At 32.5% G+C, this 17,068-nt stretch overlaps 1 protein-coding gene across 1 annotated transcript in view; it reads right to left on the minus strand.

Annotated features, from left to right (window-relative positions):
• LOC150092279 (mitochondrial-processing peptidase subunit alpha) overlaps positions 1-17,068 on the minus strand; it is a 98,760-nt gene that overhangs the window by 35,398 nt on the left and 46,294 nt on the right. The window contains exons 6-7 of the mRNA XM_090414945.1: positions 14,203-14,295; positions 6,177-6,349 (exon numbers count right to left, since the gene is read on the minus strand). Of these exons, the coding sequence (XP_090271071.1) occupies positions 6,177-6,349; positions 14,203-14,295 (266 nt within the window). The remainder of the gene's footprint in view (positions 1-6,176; positions 6,350-14,202; positions 14,296-17,068) is intronic.

Genomic DNA, 17,068 nt, shown 5'->3' on the forward strand with positions numbered 1-17,068 from the left:
TTCCCATTCGATTTAAGTGACCATTCCTACTTAGATGAGCCCTACACATTATTGAATACAAACAATGTTCAAATTCTTTCCTAATGTCTCATTTTTAATATGATTCTGTCACTGATGCCATCTATTTGGGCCCCTAATTTTTCTAAGAATTCTCATATCTGTGGCCTCTAATGTTTGATCAAGTGCTTTATTCCTAAACCAACTCTCAATCCATAACTTAAAACTGGTTTGAACACTGTCTTGTATACTGCTAGTACAGTGTTTTGGATAATTTCTCTCTTATTTCCATATAAATTTATTCAACTGACTTCTCAACATACCAGCTTTGCTTAATCTGTTCTTTTAAAATATTTCTAAATAGCTGAAATATTTTACTTGTTCTATAGAATTTCCATTCAGAATGCAGCTGAAGTTTTCTATGTTCCTGCCTATTTTCATGGTTTTGGTCTTCTTAATATATTTTCATACCAAATTTGTTACAGCTGTTATGCAATTTAGTTAGAGAAATCCTGGATACTTGCACTGGATGTGTTTAGGAGTACATCCTCTACATAAAGCAAATAGCTATTTGATATCTCCAATTCTAATATCAGGTTTAATGTCAATTTCTTTGATTATGCAATCCACATAGATGATGAATAAGAGTGGAGATAATATGCATCCTTATCTTACACCTGATTTTATATCAAACCATCTTCCTATATTCCCTTCAATTCTAACTGCTGACTTACAACTTAAATATAGACTACGTATTGCCTGTACAATGTTCCATTTACCCCACATAACTGTAGTGTTTTGAAAAGCTTTTTGCTGGGAACTTTATCCTATGCTTTTTCTTAAATACAGATTCTTGTCATATTCCCATGATTTCTCAAGTATATATCATAAAGCGAAAAAAAAATATCTGATCCTGACAACCACTATTTGGCTTGAATCCAGCTTGTCTTCCACAATTTTTCTCAGCCGCTTTTCGAGTATGCTTGCATAAATCAATCATACTTGATATATATATATCCCCCCCCACACTTTTTTTTAATAGATGGGAACCATGAAAACTCTACTCCAATCATGTGAAATTTGACCTTCTGAATTATGAAGTGTAGCCACTGCAAGAATTTTAGACCTTCATATTTCAGCATTTCCGGTTGAATATCATTTACTCCAGTTGCCTTTCCACATGTCGATTTTTTTATGACATTTCTAAATTTATGGAAACTGGTAAGTTTGTGGTCAAGATCTGCTGGTAGTTTTTGAGCAAATTTTCATTTTTTGTCGTATTACCAGATTTTGTCAGTTCATAAAATGATTACACCATCCTGAAGTAGCATGAAATTCTATACTTTCATCTGGATTCAATCTTGACCATTTTAGTGCACATGCTCTAATCATATTTCTTGTAACAAGATATCTATTCTGCCTTTGTTCGAATGACCATTCTGCAACGTGATTTTCCAGTTGTGGTCATCAGGTGATCCCCGTTCTCATCGTACATTTTTTCTTTGGCAAATTTTTTAAAATATCTTCTTTCTTCTTCCATTCTCTTACCATCTTCTCGGTTATGTCAAACTTTCTTGCAGCAGCACAGTTATTAGTTTGCGTTGCCATTTCAATTACACTTATTTTAAATCGAGCTTCATGCTTTCTTCGTTTTGTTGCTGGTTCCATGATTTTAAATGATAACAATTTTAATAATCCTAAAATTAAAAAAAAAAAAAAGAGCAAAATTAATAATTAAAATTGGGGCTAATCACTTTTAATTAGGGGTAATTCGCATAAATATTAAATCTATGCTATGCAAAAAAATAACAGATATAACAACAATAATACCTAATTCTTGTATTGCATTAATACAAGAAAGAAGAAATTGGGGGAGGGGGGGGGTCATCTTATACAACCGACTTAAGCTTAAAACTTAAAAATAGCCTAAAATTTAGGCCTCGTCTTATATGCCAGTCGTCCTATAAGCCAATACATACGGTAACTAGATTATTAAATGGCACAAATATACAATGACTACATGAACAAAGAATTAACCAATATTTAGATAAAATACATTGATAAATATTTAAATAAAATAAAACAATACAAATGTAATATACTACTACTAATAATAATAACAGCAAATGAAAGCTTAGGAAAGAACAAAAAATTCAATAAAAAGAAAAAAAAATGAAGATATAGGACAATATTGTATAATCAAAGAAATAATCAAAATGAATGAAGAAGCATATGATATATGGTTAAGCAATAAAAGATTACAAGATGAAATAAAGTATAAAAGAATAAGAGCTATAGCTAAAAGAGAAGTCAGAAAAAGACAGAATCATGAAACAAATTCGTTTCTAATTTAGTACATGACTTATAAAGAATAAGATCTAATGTGTATAAGATTTTGAAACATTTAAATATAAAGATACTAGAGAAAGCATAAAATTAATCCCGAATTGAAATTAGAGGAATTTCTAAACTTCTATAGAGAATTGTGGTATGTTTTCAAAAAGATAACTGGCAAACATTCAATGAAAATGAAACAGAAATAAATAAAGAAGAATTAGAAATCAGCTTAAAAGAAACAAGAAATGGAATATCACTTGGAGAAGATAGGTTAGGTTCAGAATTATATAAATATGCAGAAATAAGGTTTAAAGAAAGACTTATTTTTAAATAAAATCTATTCAACTAGTAATCCACCCCCCTCCCCGATAGAATGGAAAAAAAAGCAATAGTGATCGCTATTTTTAAAAAAAGGCAATAGAGATTACCCTAAACTATAGACGTATAAATATTCTAAATTCCTGTTATAAAATATATAACAGAATTTTAAATAACAAACTGATAAAATATTCCAAAGGCTTTATTTCAGAAGTACAAAATGGAATAAAGCCTTTGGAATATTTTATCAGTTTGTTATTTAAAGAACAATCATGTATTTGTTATCAAAAGAACAATCATGTATAGATCTGCTCTTTTGCCTAATATTGAAAAAGTTTGATAAAATTAAAAGAAGTATTTTATTTCACATAATAAAAGAAAGACAAACACCAAATAAGATTAAATTATGAACTATTAATATCCAAGAGAGATAAATCCGAAAAGGATGTCCCCTTTCAGCAAATCTTGCTGATGATCAAATAATAATTACAAACTCTGAAGATAACTTACATAAAGATATTTTAAATTTCAATGAAATAGCCAAAGATTATGGAATAATATCAACAGAAACAACAGATAGAAAAATCAAGAACGATTGCCTTTAAAGGACAAGATCCAATAAAAAATAATAGATAACAAGATTTTAGAACAGGTGAATTCATTTAACTACCTAGGATGTATGATTACATGAAAATGAAAAAGATATAAACCTAAAAATTGCAAAATATTTAAAAATAAGGAGGTGTAATTAAATCTGTATTTAAACATAATCTAGTTCAAAAACAAACTAGATTAAATTAAAATGAAAAGACAAACGGCTAGTTTTCTGGCAATTTAATAGATAATAAAGGGATAAAAATCCTATGTTGTTATATAGCCAGTAAGTGAAACTCAAGATCGAGAACTACGATCTATGAGTTTCAATGTCGAAAAACTAGATTAAAAGTATATGATACATTAGATTAAATTAAAATGAAAAGACAAACGGCTAGTTTTCTGGCAATTTAATAGATAATAAAGGGATAAAAATCCTATGTTGTTATATAGCCAGTAAGTGAAACTCAAGATCGAGAACTACGATCTATGAGTTTCAATGTCGAAAAACTAGATTAAAAGTATATGATACATTAGTCTTACCAGTCCTATTATATCGAAGTGTAATCTGGGAAATAAAATCAAGACAAAGAAACAGCTGAAATGAAGTTTATGAGAAAAACTGCAAAGTATACTCTATTCAATCACAAAAGAAATTATGAAAGAACTAAGCCAGGAATCAGTAATAGAAAAAATAAAGAAATATAAACATAAATGGATGGAACACATTGAAAGAATGAAAACAGAAAGATTACCAAAACAAGTATTAAATTACAAACCATTAGGAAAAAGAAAATCAGAATGTCCTCTAAAGAGATTCAATGATGTCTGAGGCTGGAACAGGCCACTGTAGGCCTAAATCTATGAAAAGTATGATGCTAATGATATGCATACTTAATTATATAAGCAGATGTTATTATTCTTCCTATTAATTTTTTTTCCAAATTAAAATATTTTGTCCTCCAGTATAGCCAGATCTTATATTTTTGGTATTCTAAGGCACCCATAACTGCATTGAGCTACTTAGATACTGCTGTATATTTATTGATCTTACTCTTGAGTTGTTTCTTCTCTGACATCCTGGTATCAAATACCAAAGGTAACTTCTCACAATTCCATTCCATTGACCAAACTATTTCGGATTAGGCTTGCTGACATTCTTGAATACTAATAATGTCAAGATCCTTTCTAATATCTTAAGTTTTAATTATGATTCTGCCTAAGATGTCATCTGTTCATTTCCTTAATTTTTTTCAGAACTTCCATATCTAGGCTTGATCACTGTTATTTCTAATCCAAATCCGATTCGTGAGTTAAAACTTGAAGATTATCTTATGTACTGTTCGTACAGTATATTTAATGTTTTATCTAATTTCTCTCTAATCATTCCATATGCAAGTTTGTTCCAAGATTTCCACGTACCAGCTTTGCTTATTCTATTATCCGTTATCTGCTTTAAATTGCTATTTTCATTAAGAATCATGTCAAAGCAGCTAAAATGCTTTACCTGTCCTATAGATTTCTCAACAGAAAATGCGAGTGATGATTTTTCATGTTCCTGCTTATTTTCATAGCAAATTTGTTACACTTATTCAATTTAAATAAAGCCAAAGACTTATAATGGATTAGGGGCATAAAGCTGCTAACTGCAAGAAGTGTATGTTTTGAATGTGCAAAAGTTCCATAAATTTTGACAAGGGGACCTTAGCTTGAAAGACTCCCCTTGCTCTGTTACCCTGTCTCTCTCAATAATGATATGCTGGAAGTTGCTATTGCCAGAAATGCCAATACAACTATTGAAGATTTAGCAAAAGATCTTAATTCACCGTCATCGACCATCCATCGCCATATGCAAGAACTTGGAATAGGATCTAAGCTTGGCAAGTGGGTTCCTCAAGAAATGATGAATACCAATCGAAGACAGCATGTCAACATCTGCACTGCACTGCTCTTCACTTGGGAGGTTCAACCTCCGTTATTGAGTCTGTAGTCACCAGTGATGAAAACTGGATACTATACAAAAATGTTAGGTGCTGAAGGTAGTGGTTTCATTCAGGGGAACCGGCTAAACCTCAGCCAAAACAAGGCCTTCACCCTCAGAAGATTTTTTAAGCATTTGGTGGGATATGGCTCATATTATACACTTTGAACTCTTGTCACAAAATCAACAATCACAGCTGACGTATACTGTGAACAACTTGATCGATTGAATGAAAAAACTGAAAGCAAAGAGGGTGTTCTCTGGTCACTCGAAAGGCTGTTTTTTTACCATGGTAACACACACACCCTCATAGTACAAGAATCACCTGTACCAAGATTGAGGAACTTGGCTGGGGAAAGATTGCAACATTTCATTAATGAAAAATCAATACGATACATTAGAGGCACTGAAATTGAGCCTATGCGATTTCTTTGCTCCAAACCACCTGAATTCTATAGAAATGGCATTATGAAAGCTTTCACAACGTTGAAGAGCATCATTAATTCAAATAGAGAATACATACTTGATTAAATTAGCAAGTGATTTATCTTTTATATCCTTTCAAAACTTAATGTCAAAAAATGACATTACTTTTAGGATGATGTGATATATAAGAGAACCAACAAGTTGAAAAGTTCACATAAATTAAATCTGAGCAACTTCTGAATACTTAATTGTACAGAACTGAAGGAGGTACAGGCAGAGAATTTGATGTAAAATCAGGTATAACACAAGGGTGCACATTAATTACAGGAAAAGTAAATCCTATAAAAATTACAGACCAACATTCATAACCAAATGCAATCACGAGTATTAAGTTATTTTTTTGCTCCTGTGAAAGTTTGTATTGTGATGATGACATATAAAATAGTTATATCTCAATTAAATGAACAATGATACCAAGAAAATAATTTTCTTAAGTTTTTTTATTCATACTTAAATTACTTACTTCTGTGCATATTCTACCAATGCATCATGATCAGTGCTTACTCCTGCAATTACCATTCTGCTTGGAACATAGTACTGGTTTAAATACGTAAAGAGAACATTATGATCAATAACTGACAGATTTTCTTTTGGACATAACTTAGGTAATCCTAATGTATTATCTCGATATGCTGCCTGGAAAAAAAAAAAATTACAGAGGAAAATGAACAAACTGACACACACACACAGTCCATATATGTTATAATTCAACAGTTAGAATTGAAGGAGGTACAAGAAGATGGTTTGATGTAAAATAAATCAGGTGTAAGAAAAGAATGCAACACTATCTCCACATTTATTTATCTTGTACATGGATTATGTAATGAAGTGGGCATTAAACCTGATATCAAAACTGGAGGAGCTGTTAATCTAAGCTCTTTATGCAGATCATGCTGCACTCTTAAATAAATTCAGCACACAAGATTCCTAACTAAACTGAATAACTGCTGTCACAAATCCTGTCTTCTTCCCTAGTGCATTAGACTCAGTAGCCAGTCATGGCCAAGCAACTTGGTTTCTTGTAACCTAATTAATGACCTGATAGAACAGTTAATCCTACCTGCATAGTGTATTAGCTGTCATATGTGTGTGCCCATTCATCTTGCCTGGTTTGTCTGCTTTGTAGGATGAAGAAATCTGTCACCTCTATATGAGACCAGCTAACTCATCTTCAAATGAAAAGCTCTGATAAAGGTTGTTCTTCAAACCTGAGACAGGACTGGAACCCTGGTCTTTCAAACCAAAGAGCATCATTGACACTTCACTGACAGAGTTAGCATGAAAATCAGCAATAACAATATCAACACTTTGAAAACAGGCATGGTAAATACCAGTTGCATCCCAAATGGAGAACCTATGAATGAGTAAAACATTTCAGATATTTAAGCATAATTTTTAGTGAAAATATCAAATTAAATATGGAACTAGACAACAGAATAAGCAAAGCAAATAAGGTGAGAAGTCAAATGAATACTGTATTTACTTGAATATAACTCGCACCTTTTTTTCCCAAAATTGAAGTTAAAAAATCACGGTGCAAGATATATGCGAGGATTTTTGGAAACTAAAGTTTTCAGGAAAAAAATTGAAGGGCATGACTTACCAAGATTCTCCTATTTGCTATTGCTACTTCCGGCCTTGAGAGTGGTTTTCTAATGAAAAGTGAAAGCAGAGCATGAAATGGACAGCAATGGTAGGCCATTAGAGACAGAGCAGCTATGAAGCAGTGCATATGATTGGTGCTGTATTAACAAAAGATCATGCAACTCAAGGACAAAGGCAAGATGACAATTGTTGAGTTGAAATGCTGATTCTCTTCAACCAAATTCCAAAACATCTGAAACTGCCATAATGACATTCACAATATATTTCTTAGTTTTAAGACATTCAATCGGGGTGGTGTTTTGCCCATTTATCATTCCGACGGGACTTCTCATTACGGTTTGTGTACCACTTCCATGCCACGCAAACTCAACTAACATAAACTTTCAATCCTCCAGGTGAATTTTAGTGCTGCTTTTTTCCATGCCGCTTCTGCGTCAGGTGGTTTCACACAAACACATTATACGGCGTGTTAGTTTCAATTCACCAGCAGAATTTTATTTCAAATGCAATCAAACAAAAACTTATTTCATGAAATTGAAAATTTGGACAAATGTTTGGACAATAGTTTTTAGTTAGATACTGTGTTTGGCAGTACAATATACAGTTTTGCTTGAGTCTATACAGCATAGTTTCTGGGATTGGAACATGTGATTCATTAGTTAGTGCCGTTTTTATTCCAGTTGCCTCTAATTGTACTATTTGTTGACAAATATATTAAACAGAATGCAAATATCTCTGTACCTTATTCAGTGATACAATAAAAACTACTTGTTTTTCTTGCATCTGCAGTATAATGGCTGTTGGAAAGGGGGTGTTGTTTACTGCGGAGAGTGAGTTACTATCACCCCGATGTTAACGTGTTTAAACTTTTGTGTGCGCGAGTTATATGCAAAACTATTTAATTTCTTCTTTTATAAAGTAAAATCAGGGGTGCGAGTTATATTCAAGTAAATACGGTACATTTATATGGAATAAAAAAATTAGTCAAAACACTAAACCAGCTATACACAATATAGTAAATAATTTAACTAATGGATCTGAAAGAGCTGGGTTAGAAATCCATAAAAATGAGAGTTCTGAAGAAGATTATGGGAGTGAACAGATGGCAACAGTGGCCGAATCATATTAAAAACAAGAATACTAGGAGGGAACTTGACACTATTAGCATTCAGGAATGTGCGAGCAGAGCAAACCTATGGTATGGACCCTTAAACAGAATGGGAAAAAAAAAGATAAAACAGGTGCTTGATGCAGGATATGAAGAATATTCAGAAATTAATTAGGTTGATAAATGCAGTTAGAAGTGCATTTACAAGACTGAAATATAAGATGATCTGTCTAAATTGGAATTATAATGGATAACAGACTAATTAGAAAGACAATTCAATAAGAAGCTAGTAATAATGTAAACTTATGTAGTACTATCATATTATCCTGTATGTCCCATAAGTGTACATATCAGGAATTTGATGAAGAAACCACCACAGTTCGGGATGGACATATTCCATACTGAAATGTCTCTCCGCATAGTTTTCTGTAAGCACTGTTCATTAATTCCTTAATTATGTCCTTAGGAAATTTGTAACTTTTGCTTAAAACATATTGCAATTTAATTTGTATGAAATTTATAACATATATTTTGTGTAATATAATTTATTAGTATGCTGGAAGTACATTTCTGTCCACATTTGGCCGTAGTCATGAAAATTTTTTCATATACATGCTGTTGGACACCACTATAATAATAATAAAACACTAATAAAAGTAAGTAAACTTGTAACCTAAATATAACAGAAGCACAAAAGATATTTGAGTCTGCATCATGTTTTAGCTAGAAATATTCTAAGAACAAATCACTACCTTCAAAAATCTTTAATGAATCATTTGAACATCCAGATTCTTAAAACTTAGTTGAAAGGCTTAAAAAATAAAAATTATTTACACGGATTACTCACACGAAAGATGGCAACTCTGTAAAATAAATTTACTTTAAATTGCTATCTTAAGGAATTTTTTGGGTAACTTTTTTCTATATATGTTTTTTCTGAGCATATATGAGAGGCAATACAAATGTAATGCCTCCTTTCTGCCATCCCCAAATGAATGTATTCAACAATAGCTTTTACATGGAATCCTCTATCTTTCACAAGCATTGTCATTTTTCTAGTCTCCATCATTCTCTGTGCACTTTTGCAACTGCTAGGTGAGTTGCTGCATGCCAATTCTGTTAAATCTTTACTCCCACGTTAGAGCTCTTCATGAACAGTTTATTGCTCCTATCCAAAAACATCCTCCTTTGCCAGGACAATACTAATTTGTGCACAGGAAATCTCAGCATCTAACTGTGCTTACATAAACAGTATTATCTCCATATACATTTTCACAGCCAGGTTAGAAATTGCCATCAGACTCATATCTTCCACAGTAAGGAATACAATCATCATTCTCTGCTTCATATAACAACCACCACTCTGAACTACTTGTGTGCTGTGTTCATGTGACCAATCACAGTACCACTCTGTGGTAGAATTAGAGACTGCTATCCACTCAGTGATGCATCAAGTTTTCTTCCATGGTCAAATTGAAAAAATAGGAGCCATTACTTCATATCAACTCTTATAAGTGGAATTAATCCACAGTCTGGTTGTTCTGATCTTTATCAACTAATATCCATACAAGACAAGTCCTGCAATATTAGACTTGAGATTATCAAAAACAGTGATTGATGTCTAATAATTACAAGAATCAAAACAAATAACTGACTTTACAATAAAATAAACTTGCTTCATTTTGTGCTTCAGGTATTGATATAGATATTAAAACTCACTTAAGTTTTATAAGTTAGTTATTTCTAGGGCAGGGTAACCAGATGAAGTATCCATCAACAAAACTGGATGAATCCCATTATAAACACGTTGCCAATTGAGTAAATACCAACAAAAGATATATCTAATTAATGATTAGAAAAAAACATTAAATAGGTGAGAGCTTGGTAGTTCATTCATAATCCGTGGATATAACAAACAGATAGTAGATTGCAATAAAATTTTGGCAGGAGCGGATTAGGAATGAATTACCAAGATTTTCATTCAAAGAGCTTGAACTTTCTTTCCTTCACCTATTCAATAATTTTTATTTTTTCATAGTTTCTAATCAATACTCAGATAATTCCTTTTCTTAGCATATCTCCTTTAACAAAACTTGATTCAATTAGTATATATGTAATTTGTGAGGTCTAAATAAAAATTATTTATTAAATAATTTATTAATTTACAGTTATTTCTCGATTTTTGATGACTCGACTTACGACCATTCACACTTACGACGGCCAAAAATTATTAAAATTTCTCTAATTTAACTTTGCCACCAGCATATACATACATATATCACATTGCTTTTGTATATGCATCACAGCGTCGCCATTAGTTGACAAGCAAAGCCTATCACCAATACACAATAGCCACTGCTATGATTCACCCACTTCTAACTTATCACAGCCTTTGGCATGTTACTTGCTAATCAGCAGCTGAAGTGTTAATTTCTCTCGTTGCAATTTTTGTATCTCGTCATAACCCTATCATGTCCAGTAAGAGAAGTAATACTACTGATGAAAATTCCAACATAAAAAAGAAGGCGAGGAAAGCTTTAAGTTTAGATCTTAAAATGAAGGTCATTAAAGCATATGACAAAGGAAAGAAAATCGGTGAAATAGCATGAGACGAAAAACTATCGCATTCAACTGTTTCAACAATTATAAAAGATAAATCAAGAATAATGGAGGCAGCTAAAGGGGCAGGCAGTTAATATGAAATGTACAATTTTAATGAAAAAAAGAGAAAGGCCAATTCATGAAATGGAGAAGCTTTTAATGATATGGATAGATGATTAAATCAACAAGAATATTCCTCTCAGTTTGTTTATGATTCAAACAAAAACACGCAGCCTATTTGACAATTTAAGGAAACAACAAGATAAATACGGCAAGCATACATTTAAAGCTAGTAAAGGTTGGTTTTATCAATTCAAAAGCCGATTTAACTTACATAACATACGAATAATGGGAGAAGCTGCTAGTTCCGATTTTGAAACGGTCGAAATTTTTAAGAAAAATCTGAAAGAGATGATAAAAGATGAAGGTTATTTGCTAGAGCAGATTTTTAACATAGATGAAACCGGACTGTTCTGGAAAAGAATGTGCCAGAATGAACTTACATTCACAGAGAAGCTACATTGGGGCCTGGTTTTAAGGCATTTAAAGCTAGGATTAGGCTTCTTCTTGGAGGAAATGTTGCTGGTTTTAAATTAAAACCATTTCTTGTTTACTGTTCACTAAACCACAGAGCTTTGAAAACCATTGACAAGAATAAGTTGCCAGTTTACTACAGGAGTAATCCTAAGGCTTGGATGACAATTGTTTTATTCCAGAAGTACGTTTCTACTGCCTTGAAAAAAAACATTCCTTTTAAAATTCTATTGCTGCTTGACAGTGCTCCAGGACATCCTCTTCACATCAGCGATTTGAATAAAAATATAAATGTGATGTATCTACCACCCAATACAACAGCTGTGATTCAATCTATGGATCAAGGTTCGATTGCTACATTCAAGACATATTATTCTGAAAACTACATTTTCTCAAGCAATAACAGCAATGGACAATGATGCTATAACATTACGTGATTTTTGGAAAAATTATGATATTAACCAATGTATCCAGAATATTGAAACTTCATGGAAGGAACTATCAGAACAATGTACATGAGGAATTCGGAAGAAGTTACTACTGCAGGAGACACTCGAAGAGTACGAGCATAGCGTGTTAGAACAAAATGGTGAAGAAATCGTTGAAATTGCAAGAAAACTGGATACAGAAATCAATATTACTGATATAGAAGAATTGGCAGATCACAAAGAAGGTGAACTGACTGATGAAAATTTGATTTTCCAAAAAGAAAGGAATAACGAAGAAGATGAAGAGAAATCATTAAAAAAATTTACTGCAAAAGGATTAACTGAAGTATTTTCTAAACTAAATCAAGAACTTCAGCTACTCAAAATATGGATCAAGACACTGATTGCTTCGCCAAAGTCGAAAAGCAAATTCGAGAAGCAGTCAGATGTTATCGCGAAATATATGAAGAAAAAACCCAACAGACAACATTAACCAATTTTCTCATTAAAAAAGTAACTCCCAATCGAGAGAAATAACCATATTGTCCAAATGAGTGACAGTTACTCACCTGTTTAATTAAAGACACCGTTAATAAGTTTTATGCTTATGTTAACTAATATTTAAAGGAATTTCAAATTAAAGTAATTGCACCATTTTTGATATGTGTTTATGCATTTTTTCTTAAATTTTTCTTTCTTAATTTTGTATTTATATGTGATAATAAATAATTTATAAATGTTTATGTAACTTTATACATTTTTAACTGTTTTAAGTTAAACAGAAACCTAATTTATGAAAATATTATAACAGAAACCAAACAAATCAATAATTAAAGAAGTCCTCAACTTATGACGGAGACATTTGAACAGAACTCCGTCGTAAGTCGAGGACTACTTGTATTTATTAATAATTTATTACTAATAAATTATAATTATAAATAATTTATTAATAATAAATAAATTATTAAATAAAAATTGTTTCATTGCAGCAGTATAAAAGTTGTAAATGTAATAATTTGTAATTAAGTGGCTTGTAGAAACAAAAACTGCTATGTGAAAAATGCTTTAATATAACAGTTACTTTTATTTTTTTGATATACATAATCCTTCATAGTTTTGAAATCTATTCTGGCCAGCTGCTGGTAACAATTTAACTTTCAACAGGTTATTATTAACTTATAGCTAAACCAAACCACTGCAGCAAAAATTGAAATTTCTAGCAATATACTCTACTCTGAAATGACAGGTCTGACAATCACAATTCTTTCCTAAGTCCCCATTTCTATACATGAACTGGGCTCTCTATATAAAAAATATAAAAGTTTTTTTTTCTTTTGAAATGCCCCTCTCTCATTTACAAAAAAAAAAAAAAAAACATGACCTCGAGAAAGTACCTCCAAAAGTATTCAGCCTACTCATTTACAAGCTTATGTCCCCTGATATCAGACAAAAAATTTCTCTGCAACCAGGACTAGTATACAGAGAATTTTTTTTCTGATATCAGGGGACATAAGTTTGTAAATGAGTGGGCTCAATACTTTTGGAGGTACTTTCTCGAGGTCAAGTTTTTTTTTTTTTTTTAAATGGGAGAGGCATTTCAAAAGAAAAAAAACTTTTATATTTTTGAACATATCCTAAAATTTAAAATGAGGTCAAACATCTTTACAGACATTCTTGTTCAACCATGATTTTAATTAATGGAAACCATGTTTTTTTATCAAAATAATACAGAAAAGAAACTTTTTTTCCTGTCATCAAGAGACCATCTGCTTGAAAATGAATAACAGAATATTCTTGGGGATATTTCCATTGGATCACAATTTTTCTGATCAGAAAACATCTTCCAAAAATTCTATATATGGAAATAAGCAATCAGGATGACAATACTGTATTTATACCTTATAGTGCTTGTGTGTGTGTGTGTATATAGACTTGAAATATAAATTCACGAGAAAATTCTCAGGGAATTTTAGAGGCCATTACTGCATGGTCTTTGCACTTGACAGAAAAGCCAATAAAAAATGTTTATTTAAAAGAAACAACAAAACTGAATTTCCTAATTGCTGAAATGCAGCATGAATTAATTTAAAAATAAATATCATGATTTAATACTTAAAAATAATAACTGACAATTATTAGTATAATGAATAAAAACGATTAATGACAAAATTTAAATATAAAAAAAAAAGACAGAATTGCATTTCCTCACTTACAGCATGTATCATTTCAAATAACAGTGGATCCTGTTCAGGTCTCATTTCAATATCTTCCAACTCAAATTTAATGGTCATACAAACTTTCTCTAACTAGAAAAACAAACTTATGAGAATTTGGAAAGAAAACATATATATGAATAAAGTAAGTTTTTCTTTTTTGTTTAAAGTTTTTTTGTTTTTTTTTTCATTTGGTTACATTATAAATTAAAGATGCCAAGAAATTATATTTTGGGTTTCATCCTTTATCCAAGTGTAAGCAAACAATAAAGGTCAAAACTGGTCTGGGTAGTGGCTCTTCCCATAATGCATAGCATCATGGGATAGTAAGGCAACTGATGTGAAGTCAGCCTCTATATACAAGTAGCCTAGGCATGAAGTGACTTCATGCACAAACTTTGTTCGCTTACACTTGGATAAAGGATTCAACCAAGAATATAATTTCTTGACATCTTTAATTTATGTTTTCTTTGTATTTCTATATGGAATACTAATTTGAGAAATTTATTTCTATACAGGAAATTATAAAATGATATAGTTATCAACATAAAACAGCACCAAAAAAGTAACATCCACAATTTATTATTAATAAATAAATTATTAAATAAAAATTGTTTCATTGCAGCAGAAAAGTTGTAATAATTTGTAATTAAGTGGCATGTAGAAGCAAAACAGAAAAGAAGAATACAGAAAATATTCCAGACTGAAACAATCATAAAACGCAGACATATGTGCCTATTTTATTAAATTTGTGAGTCTATTATTTTTTTTTTTAAATGTAGGCAAAAAGAGGATCTAAAAGAATCTACAATACATTTTTAGAAGATTTCGATAATTACTGACTAACAGTGAAAGCATTCTAAAGTTATATCCTTGAAATAATCTAAAATAAAAATAAATTTTCTATTATGTTCACATTGTTCAGCATAATGGAAATACACAATTTTGGTATACAAAAGTATAATGCCGAAGAATAAAATTTTCTATAAAAAAATGGGAGTGTCAAAATCTTAAAATAATAGGAAGGTGTTTTAATTACATAGCTTAATAATCTATATTAAGCTATGTAATCTAAACTCATCTTACATTTTGATTACATAAACCATGTAATCAAAATTGACTACATTTTGACTAGAAGAAAACATCTTAAGGTTGTGACAAATTGTAAAGTAATTCCAACAGATCAAGTAGCACAACAACACCGACTGCTGTGTGCAGACTTTAAAATAAGATCGAAGATAAGAACTTCTGGATGGCATGGGATGAAGACAATTAAGTGGTTTTGCTTAAAAGAGGTGAGTGTGAGGAATCGTTTTAGGGAGAGGGTGTTAGAGAGAATTTCGGATGGACTGGAAAGTGTACAAGATTGGTGGAAACATAATTTCAAAAGTAATCCTGAGCTGTACAATCTAGGTGCTTGGTGAAACATCTGGAAAGATTAGAGAGCAGAAGGAGGGTTGGTGGTGGAATAATGATGTACAAGTGGCAGTGACAGCTAAGAGAAAGGCAAAGCAGAAGTGGGATGAGTCAAGAGTGGAAGAGGACAGAGAGGTGTACAAAGAGAGAAAGCAAGAAGCCAAGAGAGTTGTGGCACAGGTGAAGATCATGGCATATCAAGATCTGTATGATCAATTAGAAACAAAGGAAGGACATGTGAGGCAGATCAAAGATGCTGAAGGAAGAGTATTATGGAGGGATGTGGACATAAGAAACAGATGGGAAATATACTTTGAGGGACTTTTGAATGAGGAAAATGCAAGGACTTACAGAGGAGATGGGCAGCCTTCTGAGAGGATGGTACAGAACATCAGTAGAATGGAAGTGATGGAGGCCATGAAGAGGATGAGGAATGGAAAATCGGTGGGCCCCGACAGAATTCCAGTGGAGGCATGGAAGGCACTGGGGGAAGAGGGAATTGACCTGCTGTGGGACCTGTTCATGAAAGTTTGCGAACAGGAAAATATACCCGAGGAATGGAGGGAGAGTACTCTTGTTCCCATCTACAAGGGTAAAGGGGATGCACAAGACTGTAAAAATTACAGAGGAATAAAGTTGATGTCCCACACAATGAAGATCCTAGAAAGGGTTCTTGATGGTAGATTGAGGAAGGAGGTGGAGATAGCAAAGGAACAATTTGGCTTCATGCCTGGTAGATCAACAAGAGATGCTATCTTTGGGTTAGGCAGATGATGGAAAAATATCGAGAGAAACAAAGGGAGCTACATCTGGCATTTATTGATCTGGAGAAAGCATACGATAGAGTGCCAAGGCAAGAAGTCTGGAGGTGTCTGAGGAAGAAGAAGGTGCCAGAGAAATATGTCATGTTGGTGCCGGAAATGTACAGAAATGTGAAGACAAGTGTTCAGACCTGTTTGGGACAGACAGAAAGTTTTCAAGTAACAGTTGGCTTGCATCAAGGGTCAGCATTAAGTCTGTTTCTGTTTAATATTGTGATGGAGGTGGTAACAGAGGAGGTGAGAGAAGATGCGCCTTGGACAATGTGTATGCAGATGACATCTTGCTGTGTGTAGATTCAAGAGAAGAAGCGGGAACTAAACTGGAAAGATGGAGAAAAGTACTGGAAGAGAGAGGCATGAGACTGAGCAGAAGTAAGACAGAGTATATGTGTTGCACAGTGGGCGGCGGTGGCCAGGAGACAGATCTGGAGCTGGAAGGAAATGTCATCAGGAAGGTGAGAGACTTTAGATACTTAGGTTCAACAGTGGAAGAAGATGGAGGAGCTGAGAAGGAAGTGAGATGCAGGATACAAGCGGGTTGGAGGAACTAGAGGGAGATGGCTGGAGTGTTATGCGATAAGAGGGTGCCGATCAATCTGAAAGGCAAAATTTAGGACAGTAGTGAGGCC

The sequence above is a fragment of the Typopeltis vanoorti genome, chromosome 26 (genome assembly GCF_054136105.1).
Source record: "Typopeltis vanoorti isolate ZY-2024b chromosome 26, IOZ_Tvanoo_1.0, whole genome shotgun sequence".
Taxonomy (NCBI): domain Eukaryota; kingdom Metazoa; phylum Arthropoda; class Arachnida; order Uropygi; family Thelyphonidae; genus Typopeltis; species Typopeltis vanoorti.